Source organism: Equus przewalskii, chromosome 1 (assembly GCF_037783145.1).
Source record: "Equus przewalskii isolate Varuska chromosome 1, EquPr2, whole genome shotgun sequence".
In the NCBI taxonomy this organism is placed as follows: domain Eukaryota; kingdom Metazoa; phylum Chordata; class Mammalia; order Perissodactyla; family Equidae; genus Equus; species Equus przewalskii.
In genome coordinates this window covers 81,401,718-81,415,361 of record NC_091831.1, presented here as the reverse complement: position 1 = coordinate 81,415,361, position 13,644 = coordinate 81,401,718, and the positions used below count along the sequence as shown (strand labels likewise).

General features: G+C 56.1%; 2 protein-coding genes across 2 annotated transcripts in view; both read left to right on the top strand.

Annotated features, from left to right (window-relative positions):
• The first annotated feature begins 3,291 nt into the window (after nucleotides 1-3,291).
• SLC18A3 (solute carrier family 18 member A3) lies at nucleotides 3,292-6,412 on the top strand. The gene has a single exon (XM_008521995.2). The coding sequence runs from the start codon at nucleotides 4,433-4,435 to the stop codon at nucleotides 6,017-6,019; it is 1,587 nt and encodes a 528-aa protein (XP_008520217.2). The 5' UTR covers nucleotides 3,292-4,432; the 3' UTR covers nucleotides 6,020-6,412.
• Nucleotides 6,413-6,734: 322 nt separating this feature from the next.
• CHAT (choline O-acetyltransferase) overlaps nucleotides 6,735-13,644 on the top strand; it is a 57,194-nt gene continuing 50,284 nt past the window's right edge. Inside the window, exon 1 of the mRNA XM_070615175.1 lies at nucleotides 6,735-8,105. The gene's annotated coding sequence lies outside the window, so the exon portion shown is untranslated. The remainder of the gene's footprint in view (nucleotides 8,106-13,644) is intronic.

The window sequence follows — 13,644 nt, the reverse complement described above, 5'->3', positions numbered from 1 at the left end:
TAAGAGGCCAAGATGGGCTGATGACTTCCTCCAGAGCAGCGCCCCTCACAACTCCCTCAAGAACACACACAAACACTAGACACAAGCACAAGTGCACAATGGCTATCTTTCCACCCCCTCCCCAAGTTGCCATATACCAAGATTCAGTGAGCTCCAGCAAGCTCCACTATGGCACTAGTCCAGCAGAGAAAGGACCTTGTTCTAGCAGACTGAGGCCACAAGTGTATTCAATGGATAAATTGAGAAGAAAGATTGCCAGCCAGAAATCACCATTCTGTCTCTATCCACACAGAACAATAATAATTAAGCTCCTCCTAAGTGTTAGGCATTGAGTTAGATACTTTCAAATAAGTGGTCTCATAATCTTCATTCATCCCGGAACAGGATGGCATGGTGGCTGAGAGCTGGATGCTGGAGCTAGAAAACCTGCATTTTAATTCTGTCTCCACCACTTGTGAGTTCTCTGACTGTGGATAAATTACTGTATCTCAGTGTCCTTGCCTGTAAAAGGGTAATATGAAGGTTGGTAAGAGGATTAAATGAGTTAATGTTTGTTAAATGCTTAGAATGGTGCCTGGCACATTATAAACCTGTCGATGTGTCTAATAAATAGATTTCTTCCTTTATTTATTCAACTTACATTTAGTACGAGATATGTACTCTGTAGCAACAGTTCATACATCTGGTTGAGAAAGGAGAGAAAAAAAAATGCTTCCATTTTCTCTGATAGGATTGGATGGGAAGTTTCCTTTTGCCTGTAATTTGCACCCAGATAGAGGAGTCTCCGGAAAGGACTTTACCAAGAGTTCTGGTAAAGAGGAAGCCACTGGCGCAGGAAGATGGAGGGGCGGTGCCCTTGTGGGAGGCTGGTTGGCAAGTGGCAGAACCGGGGACAGCACCCTGGACAGCTCCCCGCGCTCCAGAGCAAGAACGGAGGTTGTTTCCACCTCCCACCAAGGCTCGGGTCCTTGCCTTGTGCCGAGGTAAAGGGTCCTCACCTCCCTATAATTCCTGCACCCTAGTCCTTGGGTCTGCTGATGGACGGGAAAGGAGGGGGGTTGCCTTCTGAGCTGGAAGTTGGAGGGTGAGCAAGTTCAGCGTCCCTAGGGCCTCCTTAGGGAGCCAGCCCAGGACCTTCCTCCTGCCGTGGATCTTCAGCTGCCTCTCTCCCCAACACTGCCAGGGTGTGGCCACCTTGCAGATGGAGCAGCAGAAGCACAACGAGGCACAAGGGACAGGGAGGGAGTGTGAGGACCACAAGACAGGCCTCACAGCCTGCATTTAAATCCAGGCTCTACTGCTGGGATCTTGGGCAAGTGACCCAGCTTCTCCACGCCCCTCTTCCTCGTCAGTAAGACAGGGGCAATAGCACCTACACTGCAACAGGACTGAGTGAGGGTTAAATAAAACAGCACACACAACACCCCTGGCACAGTGAAGTGCTTAATAAGTGAGTCTGTTTCCTGCCATGGGGGAATGAACGGAGGACTGGAGAGTTACGGAGGAGCCCAGAGATACCTTGCCTTCATGCTCAGGAACAGACATGAATCCTGTGGCCAGAGGGTTGGGAGACCGGGTCTGCACCATAAAGGCCCTGGGAGAGTTCCTCTTCTCTAAGATCCCACTGTTCTTCAGCCCCCAGACACAAAGCTTCTGCTTTAAACCCCCACTTATTTTGGTCAGGGAAAATAATATATGCATAAATAAAAATGTTCAGCAAGCTGGAAGACTGTCCCTTTAAAAGCCTTATAATGGGAGAGTCAGAAGAGGCCAGAGGTCTCAAACTCAAATGACTGGAGAGACACGCAGGTGACATAAATGTGTGAAGCCAGCTGCAAAGAGACTTCGAGGAGATGGAGAGTGTGTGTACTGACTAAAGCCCTTCAAATAAAATTTAAAATCATTCTCTCACCCCAGAGCCCTCTGCAGGACCCATTTCCCCTCAGAGCTGCAGCAAGGGAGCTCTCTCCCCTAATCCCTTACTTAACAGAGACCAAGACTGGAGCCCAGAAAGAGGCTATGACTTGCCCAAGAGCCACAGAGCCCGGCCTGTCCCCATCCTGGGGCTCTTCCCCTCCCTCAGGCACAGGGCAGTCGGCCACTGCAGAGCAGCACAGGCAGCTCTTTTAGTGGAAGAGTTTCTCTTCCACCCCTGGGTGCCTGGGTGGGGGAGAGACTGGGCAATAGGTGGCAAGACCGCTGCCTCTCACCCTGACGCCCTGGTCTCCATCACTTCTCCCCACGGCCATTTCAGGGACAGAAGCCAACTTTCTGATGCCGTCCAGGCCCTCCACCAACCAGCACAGAGCCTGGAATCACAATACCCACCTAACCAGAGGGACTAGTCAGGAAGCCAGGGTGCCTTGTACTTTTTATCTGTTCTTCGCAAGACCCACAACTGGGAAATGAAGACAGTAGCCCATTTTACAGATGATAATAACTACAGCAAGCACTTACATTGCTCTTACTATATGCCAGGCGCTCTCAGCAGTAGGTACTATCATCCCATTTTACAGATAAAGAAACTGAGGGATAGACATGCCAAGTAATTTCCAGGAGGCACTCTAACTAGTGAGCGTCAGAGCCAGGAGCCATCTCAGTGGTTTGTCTCTAAAGCCCAAGTTCCTCGCCCGGCATCACGGTGCCTCCTTGGGATGGGCAGCAGGTAGGGGAAGCAGCTGGATCTAATGCTGGCTTGCCTTTGAGGCTAGAAAGATGGGAAGAATCCTCTCTGACTCTGGAAGAGAGACAAACTGTCATCTCAACAACACAAGTCTCCCAACCTCCTCTGCCTCAGCCTCTCTCCGGCCAGCCCGCGGCCTGGAACACGGACTCAGTGTGCCATCCAGGGCCAACGCTCTTTAGGGGAGACATTAGGGCGGCTCAGCTTGTCTACTGAGAGCGGGGCCCGCCCTCCAGGAAGGTGAGCCTCCCTTGAGCCTCTGATGGGAGTAAAGCTGCCGAGTCCTGACTCGGGAGGGGCGCGGCGCCCACGCGGGTTCTTACACTTCCAAGAGAAGACCCCAGCCACATCACTCCCAGATCCACCCGGGACTTGAAAGCCGCTCTGGAGATTGGGAGGTGGGGGAGGGAAGGGGGCGGGGCCTCGCAGGAGCGGAGGGAGGGCTTGGTCCAGGGCGCAGAGGGCCTGGGAGGAGTTAGAGTTGGGGGGTGGGGGGAGGGAGAGCGGCGGGCGCGGGTATGAGGAGGGTTGGAAGAAGAGGCGGAGCTGGGGGACCCGGGCAGTTAAAACGGAAAGGGGGAGTACTGGCTGGGAAAGGGTGGCGAGGCAGTGCGGGAGGATGGGAGTGGCAGGGCTGATATTTGGGGCCTTGGGTGGGGGCGAGGCGACTTCTCCCCTCATCCCCAGATGCTCATAGTCTGGAATTCTCTGCTATGACATTCTCCGGAAGGGCCGGTCTGTCGGAACCGGGTCCACCAGCTTCTGCGCCTCCCCCTCCCTTCCCCGGGGTGGAAGGGGCCAGGGGGCGTGGCCAGGGAAAGGGTTGGGGGATCCATACCCGGCGCCCCTCCAGTCACCACCCCACTTTCCAGCTTCGAGAACGGATGGATCCAGCCGCGGCTCACCTCGGGGGCTCCCTGCCTGCTATGCGCCGAAATCCAGGCTGAGACGGAGATCTGGAGCCCCCGGCGCCCCCCTCTCCCACGGGGCCGGAGGAGAAGCGGCCGCTGCGCGCCCCCTTCCGAGGGGAGAGGAGCGGGCGCGGACCCCGCGGGTCCTAGAACTGGGGAGGCGGAGAACACGCTCCTCGCGCGGTACACCCATTTTCAGGGGCTTGGCCAGGACTCTTTCCGCGCCAAGACCCCTTCCTGGGGCTTCCAGCTTTGGCGCATCTGGGGAGGGGACCCCCTCCCGGCCGCGCCCCGCCCCCGGCCCCCGCCCCGCCGACGTCGTATTAGCATGAGCGACGCAAGTGGCCCGGGCACCACTCGGGGGCCGAGACTCGCAGCGTCACAGCCCCGAGTGTAAAGGAAAAAAAGAGTAGGCGGCGGAGGAGGAGGCAAGAGCCGACGCGAGGGGAGGGGAGAGCGGCGGCGGGGCCAGCGAGCCGGCGGGCGGGCGGCAGCAGCATGCCCCTCGGCCCGCGCGGGCGGCCTCTCAGCGCTGCGGGGGCGGCTGCGGGCGCGCGGGAGGCGCGGTGCGCTCATCCGGCCCCGGCCCCTCGGCGAGCCCGCCTGCCCTGACCGCCCCTGAGCCCGGCGGCGGCGGGTGCGGGCCTCGGCTCCGAGCAGCGGCGGTCCTTCCCTTTCCCCCGGCGCAGGGCCATGAGCCCTGCAGCCACCTGAGGCGCGGGGGCCGTCGCGCGGCGCCGACCGCGACCCCGAAGTTCTGTGCTCTCTTCTTTGCACTGCAGGCGCCGGCGCCCGGCCCCGGCGGAGGCGTCCTCGGAAGAGCGGGCGGGCAGGCGCCATGGAACCGGCGGCGCCGGCGGGCCAGGCCCGGACGGCAGCCACCAAGCTGTCGGAGGCGGTAGGCGCGGCGCTGCAAGAGCCCCGGCGGCAGCGGCGCCTGGTGCTGGTCATCGTGTGTGTCGCGCTTTTCCTGGACAACATGCTGTACATGGTCATCGTGCCCATCGTGCCCTACTATGTCGCCCACATGCACGGGAGCCCCAACCCGGCCACCGAAGTGCGGGTGCCCATCCTGCCGCCGCCCACTCCGGCCAATACTAGTGCCGACATGGTCAACACCTCAGAGTCCCCGACGGCCGCGCGGCCGACCCGGTCTGCCCCGCAGCCCCACGTCCCCACTGAGAGCGAGGACGTGAAGATCGGGGTGCTCTTTGCCTCCAAGGCCATCCTGCAGCTGCTTGTGAACCCCCTGAGCGGGCCCTTCATCGACCGCATGGGCTACGACGTGCCGCTGCTCATCGGCCTGGGCGTCATGTTCGCCTCTACCGTGATGTTTGCCTTCGCAGAGGACTACGCCACGCTTTTCGCCGCCCGCAGCCTGCAGGGCCTGGGCTCGGCCTTCGCGGACACGTCCGGCATTGCCATGATCGCGGACAAGTATCCCGAAGAGCCCGAGCGCAGTCGCGCGCTGGGCGTGGCGCTGGCCTTCATCAGCTTCGGAAGCCTGGTGGCGCCACCCTTCGGGGGCCTCCTCCACCAGTTCGCAGGCAAGCAAGGGCCCTTTCTGGTGCTCGCCGCCGTTTCGCTGTTCGACGCTGTGTTGCTGCTGGCGGTGGCCAAGCCCTTCTCGGCCGCGGCGCGAGCGCGAGCCAACCTCCCTGTGGGCACGCCCATCCACCGCCTCATGCTGGACCCCTACATCGCCGTGGTGGCTGGCGCGCTCACCACCTGCAACATCCCCCTCGCCTTCCTGGAGCCCACCATCGCCACGTGGATGAAGCGCACGATGGCAGCGTCCGAGTGGGAGGTGGGCATGGCCTGGCTGCCGGCCTTCGTGCCACACGTGCTAGGCGTCTACCTCACCGTGAGACTGGCGGCGCGCTACCCACACCTGCAGTGGCTTTACGGCGCGCTGGGGCTGGCAGTGATCGGCGCCAGCTCGTGCGTAGTGCCCGCCTGCCGGTCCTTTGCACCGCTAGCGATCTCGCTCTGCGGCCTCTGCTTCGGCATTGCGCTGGTGGACACGGCGCTGCTGCCCACGCTCGCCTTCCTGGTGGACGTGCGCCACGTCTCGGTCTACGGCAGCGTCTATGCCATCGCCGACATCTCGTATTCCGTGGCCTATGCGCTCGGGCCCATAGTGGCGGGCCACATTGTACACTCCCTTGGCTTTGCGCAGCTGAGCCTTGGTATGGGCCTGGCCAACCTGCTCTACGCGCCCGTCCTGCTGCTGCTGCGCAACGTGGGCCTCCTGACGCGCTCCCGCTCCGAGCGCGATGTGCTGCTGGATGAGCCACCGCAGGGTCTGTACGATGCCGTGCGCCTGCGTGAGCGCCCTGTGTCCGACCCAGACGGCGCGCCTTGCAGCCCGCCTGGCCCCTTTGAGGAGTGTGAGGACGACTACGACTATTACACCCGCAGCTAGCAGCCCCGCTCCTCCTCCGGGCCACCCACCCACTCCCCACCCCTCGGTCAAGGTGGCTGCTCTGTGAGCTCACTGGCCAGCTCAGGCTCAGGGCCCGCCCCCTCCAGCGAATACCCCAGCCCCTCCCCTGTCTTGACTTCCCCTGCGGGGATCCCCTCTCCATGACCCTTTCTGTGTCCCTCTCCTTTTGGTCCAAGGGGGCGTGGAGCACAGAGGCACGCGAAGCGATGCGCTCCTGACAGAGATGAAGGGGACCGTGGGCCGCCACCTCGGGGCTCCCCTGTGTAAAGCCATGCGTCTGTCTGTCTATCTTTCCTTCGTACCTCCCAGTGCCAACTTGGCCGGCTGCACCGCGGTGCCTCCGGCTTGAATCAATAAACCGTGTCTATCTGAGACCGAGTCTCTTTACTGTTGGGGGTGGGCAGCTTGGCACAGGGCCAGCCCGAGGGTCGGGTGAGCCGGATCTAGCCTCAGTCCAGGTCTCAGCTCGGTGGGCACCCGGGAAGCCTGTGGCTCTTTTGCTACTTGGAGAAGGAGCTACGAGAGAAGCAAGTCCGACAGGGACTCTCACCCACGGACACCCTGGTGCACACACGCCCCCCTCGGCCTGCAACAGCCCCGCCCTCCCAGGCCCAGCGCAGCGCCCCAGGGCGCCGCCCGGGGGAGCCTGAGGACCCGCTCCCGCCGGACGCGCTGGGCCCCGCCCCTTCAGGACACGCCCTGAATCGCCACAGAGCCTGGAGGCGCCGGCCTGGGCTTCCCTTCGAGCCGGGCATCCTGTCCGGTCCAGGCTCCAAAAAGGAGTAGAGGCTGAGCTGTTTCGGGCAGCGGAAGGAAAACCGGCCCCATCTTTCAGGGCCCCATCTCTGGAAACGGGCGTGTGTGACGTGTGTGTGTTCGTTTTAGAGAACCAGGTTCTAGCCTACGAGGAGTAGGGGAACAGTTGTGGGTGTGTCTGCTGTGTCCCAGGCCGTGCGGGTCTGAGTCCCGACTGGATCTCTGAGTGAAAGCAGCCGCTCAGGGCTGTCAGAGAAGTCTCCCCACCTTGAGTGTGGGTCCCAGGAGCCCCAGGCCCTCGTTTGTGCTCCACTCTCTGTCCTGAAGCCCTTGGCTAGGTGATGGCCGCAGAGTCCTCGGACTCAGCGAGGAGAGCTCGCGGTGTTGGGGTACGCCTGTGTATTAGACAACGCCTGTGGGGGTCTGCACTGCCAGTGTGTGCACGTCTGCTCTCGGTCTGCTTGTCTACTGTGTGTGTGTTGTCTGGGCAGGGTCTGTCTTTGTGGGTCTGTCTGTGTGTTTTCCTGTGTGGGGCGGAGGGGGGGATGCTTTGTCTGGAGGGAGAGTCGAGTGTCTGCCTGTGACTGCGTGTCTCTAAGCATCCCCAGGTCCGTATGCCCCTCCCAGCATAGTGCCAGCAGGGATGGGGTGGGGATAGAAAAGGAGGGAGAACCTGCAGTGATCAACAAACAGGTTTATTATTATTATCATCATCATCATTATTATTGTGAAAGAAGTTGTAGTAGGGTTGGAGCCTGGCCTAGACGGTGGGGAGGGCACAGATTTCCCCAGACGCAGCCCTCCCCTGGGTTCTGCGCTGCTAGCCGGAGCTAGGATAATGGGGCTGGGGGAGTGCGGGGACCGGGGAAGGCTGGGCTGGGGACAGTGGGCACAGGCGGGGCAACGTCCTGCACCCCCTTCTCAGGCCTGGATTCTGCCTCCCTCGCACGAGCTCATCCGGGAAGCCGTCCGAGCAGGGGCGGGGGGCCGGGAGGTGGTGGTGGGGGGCGGAGAGACAGAGGACGGACAGGGAGAGACACAGGGGTGGGGCTGGGAGAGGGAGGAAAAAGGAGAGACGGGAGGGAGGAGGAACAGGAGGAAGGAGAGAACAGGCGAGGCCGGCTCGCCCTCAGCCAGTCGCGAGTCCGCGGGAACAGGCGACGTCGGAGGCTCCACCACCGACAGAGGCGGCAGCCCCCACCCCCGCACTGCTGACGCGTCGGGCGATCCCTTCCCGCTCACACTCGGGCCCGCAGTCCTGCTGGGTGCGGTGCCGCGGCGGCGGAGGCGGCGGAGCAGAGGAGAGCAGGTGAGAAGGGCTGGGCTGCCGGAGCGCAGCGGGGGGAGCCGAGGGCTGCAGAGCGAGGCTCCGTCCAGGGACCGCGCCGGGGCCGAGACGCCCCTGGACTCGCGGAGTCCTCCGAGTCCTGAACGGCAGCGGCCGTCGGGGGACCACTAGGAGACTGCAGGATTCCTTGGCTCTGGTGCTTCCCCACCCAGAGTGGGGGCGGGGGGACCGGGAGCTGGACGATGAGAAGTTAGGGGGAAAGGACTTGGAGAGGCTTGACCAGCAGGGCTCCGCGTGCGCATCCACACTTCTCCCGGACCCTCATCTACTATGTGCCAGGGTCTGCACTTTCTGTGCCCAGTCGGAGGGTCCACAGGTCTCACCCCGACCCCCTTGAAGTGCCAGCGCGCAGAGGCGGGAAGTGGGGAGCAGGCGGGGGCGACAAGTGTGAGCTGGGTCGCAGGGAGTCCCTGGGGCGCGCACACAGCCTGTGGTGCCGGCGCTGGGCTGGGGTTGGGCTTCCAGGGCAGAGCAGAGACCCCTCCGGGCAGCCTTCGGAAGGGAGGCAGGCGGGAGCATGGATTGGAGGGCACCAAGCAGACGGACGGAAAGACACATGCACACATACAGCCTCTAGGCGCTGGCCCAAAGCCCGAGGAGGAAGAGCATCTAGCCGGCCATGACCAGGTCCTCCCCTTTGGCCCCCACGAAACGATTCTGGTTCGATCTGTTGCGCCTCTCCGAGACGTGCGGTCTCCGAGGCTTCGCTAGTGTCTTCCCGCTGTGATGCTGTCAGGGGGAGGGCCAGAGCAAGAGGAGGCATCGGCTGTCAGGGCCTTTACCAACCTGACCTTGCTCTCGTAGGCCCCACAAACCCTCCCGCACTGGGGTGGACCCTCCCCTCACCTGGACGCTGCCGCTTCCGCTGTGCAGTGGGTAGGGGCAGTCCCTATGCTCCACGCCGCTGGCGGATCTGGGGACCGCCTAGTCCGGAGTGCTCCGGCGCGGTGCGTGCGAGGACTCTACATTCTCCGCCCAGCACTGCCAGGCAGCCCCAAGCTCCTCCACCCCTGAGCCGGGTCCATCTATCTTTTTGAATGTTCTGTCACTGCATCAACTACTCCTCGCTCCCAGCCCCGACTTGGGCTGTGCCAGTTTAGGCGTGGGGGTGGGAGGGGGTGGTGGAATGGGCTGAGCATCAGCTTTAGGCTCTTGGGAGAGAAGAGAGGATGGGAGAGTGGAAAGCAGGTGTGTGTGCCTCTGCAGGCTTACACTAAGGGGGATCTCTGAGGATAGAGACTGGGCCCCACTGGCCTTCAAAACTGGTCTTTGCCTCTCTTGGCCTGCCTCACCTTTGCTACTCCTTCAAAATTAATACATCTCTCTCCAGGCTGAGTCAGGGGGTCCTTAGGGGCCTGGGCTGCCCAGGTTCCCTGTATCACCTCCCTCAGCATTCCCACGCCACTTATGCTGGGAGCCTGCAGACTAGAGACTGCCTAAGTTACAGCCTGTCCAGCAGGGTCCTCCCTGCCTTGACCATAGGCCAGGCTCCCAATGAGTGCAGAGTGCCTCCTGGAGCCCAGAACCTCAAGGACCTTGTGTTCCTTCCTGCATTCCTGCATTCATTCCTTGTACTCAGCTCTGGAGTCCTCCTCCATGCCAGGCACCAGGCTAGGTCCCAGAGATGAAGCGCTGAACACAGCAAGTATGGTCTTGCCCTGGAGAAGCTCACAGTCTAGTGGGAAACAGAGGTGGGTTTTTTTGGTATAAAAATATTTTTATTCCTCTTTTTTAAATACCAGTATATATTTAAGATATTTAACATGATGTTTTTATATACATATATATAGTAAGATGCTACTACAGTGAAGCTAATTAGTATAAGCATCTCCTTACATAGTTACTTTTGTGGGTGTGGGTGTGTATGTAGTGAGAGCACCAGAAATCTAATATGAATTTTTTTTTAAAAAAAGTTAATCTGTACTTTCAGACGTCAGGATGGTGATTACCTTTGGGAATTAGGGAAGGGATAGTGATAGAAAGGGGGGCATAAAATGACATGAGGGACATTTTGTTTCTTGACTTGGGTGCTGGTAACATGCTGTCTTCACTTTGTGATGATTCTTTGAGCTGTCATTAATGATTTGTGCACGTTTGTACTTTGGCAAATACTGTTGAAAGATCCAAAACAACAGCAGAAATAAAAAGTAAATAAAAGTATTGGAAGTAAAATTGAGAAGAATCTTCCAGAAAACTGAAAAGAAAAAGAAATGGGAAACAGATGAGAATGGATAAGAAAATAGGAATAACAATCCAGACGGTTCAATCTGTCCGGAGTTCCTGAAGAGAGAACAAAGGGAAAGAGGGATGTATTTCTTAAATAATATTAAGAGAAGAAAGTTTTCCAGAAGTGAAGAAAAAAATTTAAGAATTCTTACCTGGTGTTAAGAACAGTAAATGAAAATAAACCTACTCCGGGTCACATTATTGCAAAATTTCAGAGAATGATTAATAAAGAGAAAATAGTAAAGGACTTCATTCTTCCTTTCTTCAATGGGAAAGAAAATGATTTATATACAAGATTTGAGAGGCAAAAAAGCATCGTGCTTTTCAGTAGCAATCTATTGAGTTGTACCTCACTTAGAAATGTTCACCCAGTCAGAATTATGAAGTGGGGAATAAAATAAAGGCCTTTTCAGACACACAAAATCCCATACCCTCTTCCTCTTGAACCTATAGAAAGCTGTGCAGCTTGTACCAAATAAGGGCATATAAGCAGCAAGGAGTAAAATTCTGGCTACCAGACATAGAACAGAGGAACTCCAACCAGGAGAATAGAATAAGAAAGAGCCAGAATGACAACTTTTCAGAACTGGAGAACACCCAGTCTAGACTGGAGCAGAAAGATGAAGTGACTCCAGAGGGAAATCTCCAAGGAAAGGTGTGTGTGTGTGGGGTGTGTGTGTGTGTGTTGTATTTGGATTTGCATAAAATGTTCTATAATTTTGATGGAAAATTTGGTAAAAATAAGTGATGGTGACATAGAAATACAGTTATGTGAATGTTGAATATTGATTTAAACAACTGGAGGGAAGAGAGCTATCTTTATCTTCCCTAATAGGAAGTCAATTTTATGTCTTTTTATGTTTTTATGATGTTAATTAGTGTTCTTTTACTTCCACTCAAACAACTCCCTTTAGCATTTCTTGTAAGGCAGGTCTGGTGGTGATGAACTCCCTCAGCTTTTGTTTGTTCAGGAAAGTCTTTATCCCTCCTTCCTTTCTGAAGGACATCCTCACTGGATGTAGAATTCTTGGTTGACAGTTATTTTCTTTCAATATTTTGAATATGTCTTCTCATTCTCTCCTGTAGTGAAGTTTCTGTTGAGAAATTCGCCAATAATCTCATGGGTTTTCCCTTGCATGTAACTTCCCTCTATTCTCTTGATGCTCTTACAATTCTTTCTTCGTCTTTGACTTTTGACGATTTAATTATATTGCGTCTCAGTGTAGCTCTGTTTGGATTTAACCTATTTGGTAACCTTTGGGTCTCATGGATCTGGATGTCCATTACTCTCCCCAGGTTTGGGAAGTTTTCAGCCATTATTACTTTAAACATATTTGCTGTCCTTTGCTCTTTCTCTTCTCCTTCTGGAATTCCCACAATGCAAATATTGTTTCTTTTCGTTGTGTCCCATAGTTCCCGAGGAATCCTTTCTTCAGTCTTTTTCATTGTTTTTCTTTTTACTCCTCTGACTTGGTAATTTCCAATGTCCTATTCTCTAGGTTGCTGATTCTTTCTTCCGCATGGCCCTGTCTACTTTTGAAACTCTTGTTGAATTCTTCAGTTCAGTTGTTATTGTTGTTGTTGTTTGCTGAGGAAGATTCACGCTGAGCTAACATCCATTGCCAGTCTTCCTCTTTATTCGCTTGAGGAAGATTTGCCCTGAGCTAACATCTGTGCCCATCTTCCTCTATTTTTCATATGTGGGATGCATCCACAGCATGGCTGTTGAGTGGAGTAGGTCCACACCCAGGATCGGAATCTGCAAACCCAGGCCACTTAAGTGGAGCATGCAGAAATTTAACCACTCAGCCCCGGGCCAGCCCCCAGTTATTGTATTTTTTAACTCTAGGATTTCTGTTTGGGTTTTTTTTTTTTTTTTTTTTTGGATGGCTGCTATTTCTTTGCTGAACTTCTTGTTCTGCTCTTGCATTGTTTTCCTAATTTGGTTTAGTTGTCTATTTGTGTTTTCTTGTAGTTCACTAAACTTCACTAAGAGGATTATTCCAAATTCTTTGTCTGACTGTTCATAGATCTCCATTTCTTTCAGGTCAGTTATTGGAGCTTTATTAGTTTCCTTTGGTGACGTCATATTTACCAGATTTTTTGTGATCCTTGATTCTTTACGCTGGTATCTGCACATTTGAGTAATTGGACTCCTCTCCCAGACTTGACAGGTTTGCTTTGACAGAAACAGTTCTTCACCAGTCAGCTCAGTTTGGGTTTCTGAATGTGCCTGCTAGTAACATCCTTGGGCAGGTGGGGCCTGCTATTATGGTCTATTCTGGAGGCAAGGCAATGGTTTGAGCTCTGAGGATGGTGTTGGGGGTGTGTGCCACCAACTGAGAACAGTTAGATAGGACTGCTGACTTGTTGCCCTACCCAGGTGAGGCTGTAGGGTGGGTTCTGTATTTGCTTGGATTCTCTGGTCACACTCACTAGATGATTGAGACTGGGTACTACACACAGCAGCAGATGGGACAATGAATGATCTTCCCTGCAACAGGGTGGGACCCAGGGCCCATACGGCTCATTGTTTTGCACTTCAAGTTCCCTGACCGAACAGAGTACTGGCTTTGCTCTGCACACTTTCAGCTCTGCCAGCCCACCTCTCAGCTTGATTCCTGCTGGGCTGTACAGCTTCCAGTTGTCACCAGCCCTTCTGGTCCGATGAGGCTGAAAGACACTCTCCACAGCAGGTGGGGCTATGTCACAAGTCCCTTGCCTGGGTGGGAGGAGGAGGGCCACTGCAGGCTACTCTCAATTTTCTAAACAGGTTCTCTAGTTAGGAGAGGTGGGGAGCTACCCTCAGATTTCGCTAGGAATTAATCCCCCTGCCTGTGTGTAGCATGGGAAGGCTCCATGCCCAGTACTGGCTTTGCTCTCGGGGAATCACCTCTGCCCACCCACCTCTTGGCACAAAAGCCACTGGACCACACTGCTTCCAGGAGTTGTCACCAGCCCTTCTGGTCAGATGGGGCCAGAAGATACTCCCCACCGTGGTTGGGGCTGGGATTCAGCTCCTTGCCTGGGCGTGGGTGAACTGGGCTCTAGGGTCAGCAAAACTCCTCGCTTGAGGATCTGAATCAGGCAGGTCTGTACCCTGCCTAGTTCCCTGGTCAGAGTGCGCCCCCGGCTCAGTTCTGCAGGTGAGCAAAGCTGCTGATTGGGATTATTACATGGGCACTGCAGGTATGAACTCAGTCAGCCAAGATCTGTGCACTGGTTGTTGCATGCCCCTCTCCCCTTCTCCATCACAGGCAGATTCCCAGTGGTT

Coding starts and splice junctions, on each gene's coding strand:
- SLC18A3 (XM_008521995.2), top strand. CDS start 4,433: ATGGAACCGGCGGCGCCGGCGGGCCAGGCCCGGACGGCAGCCACCAAG.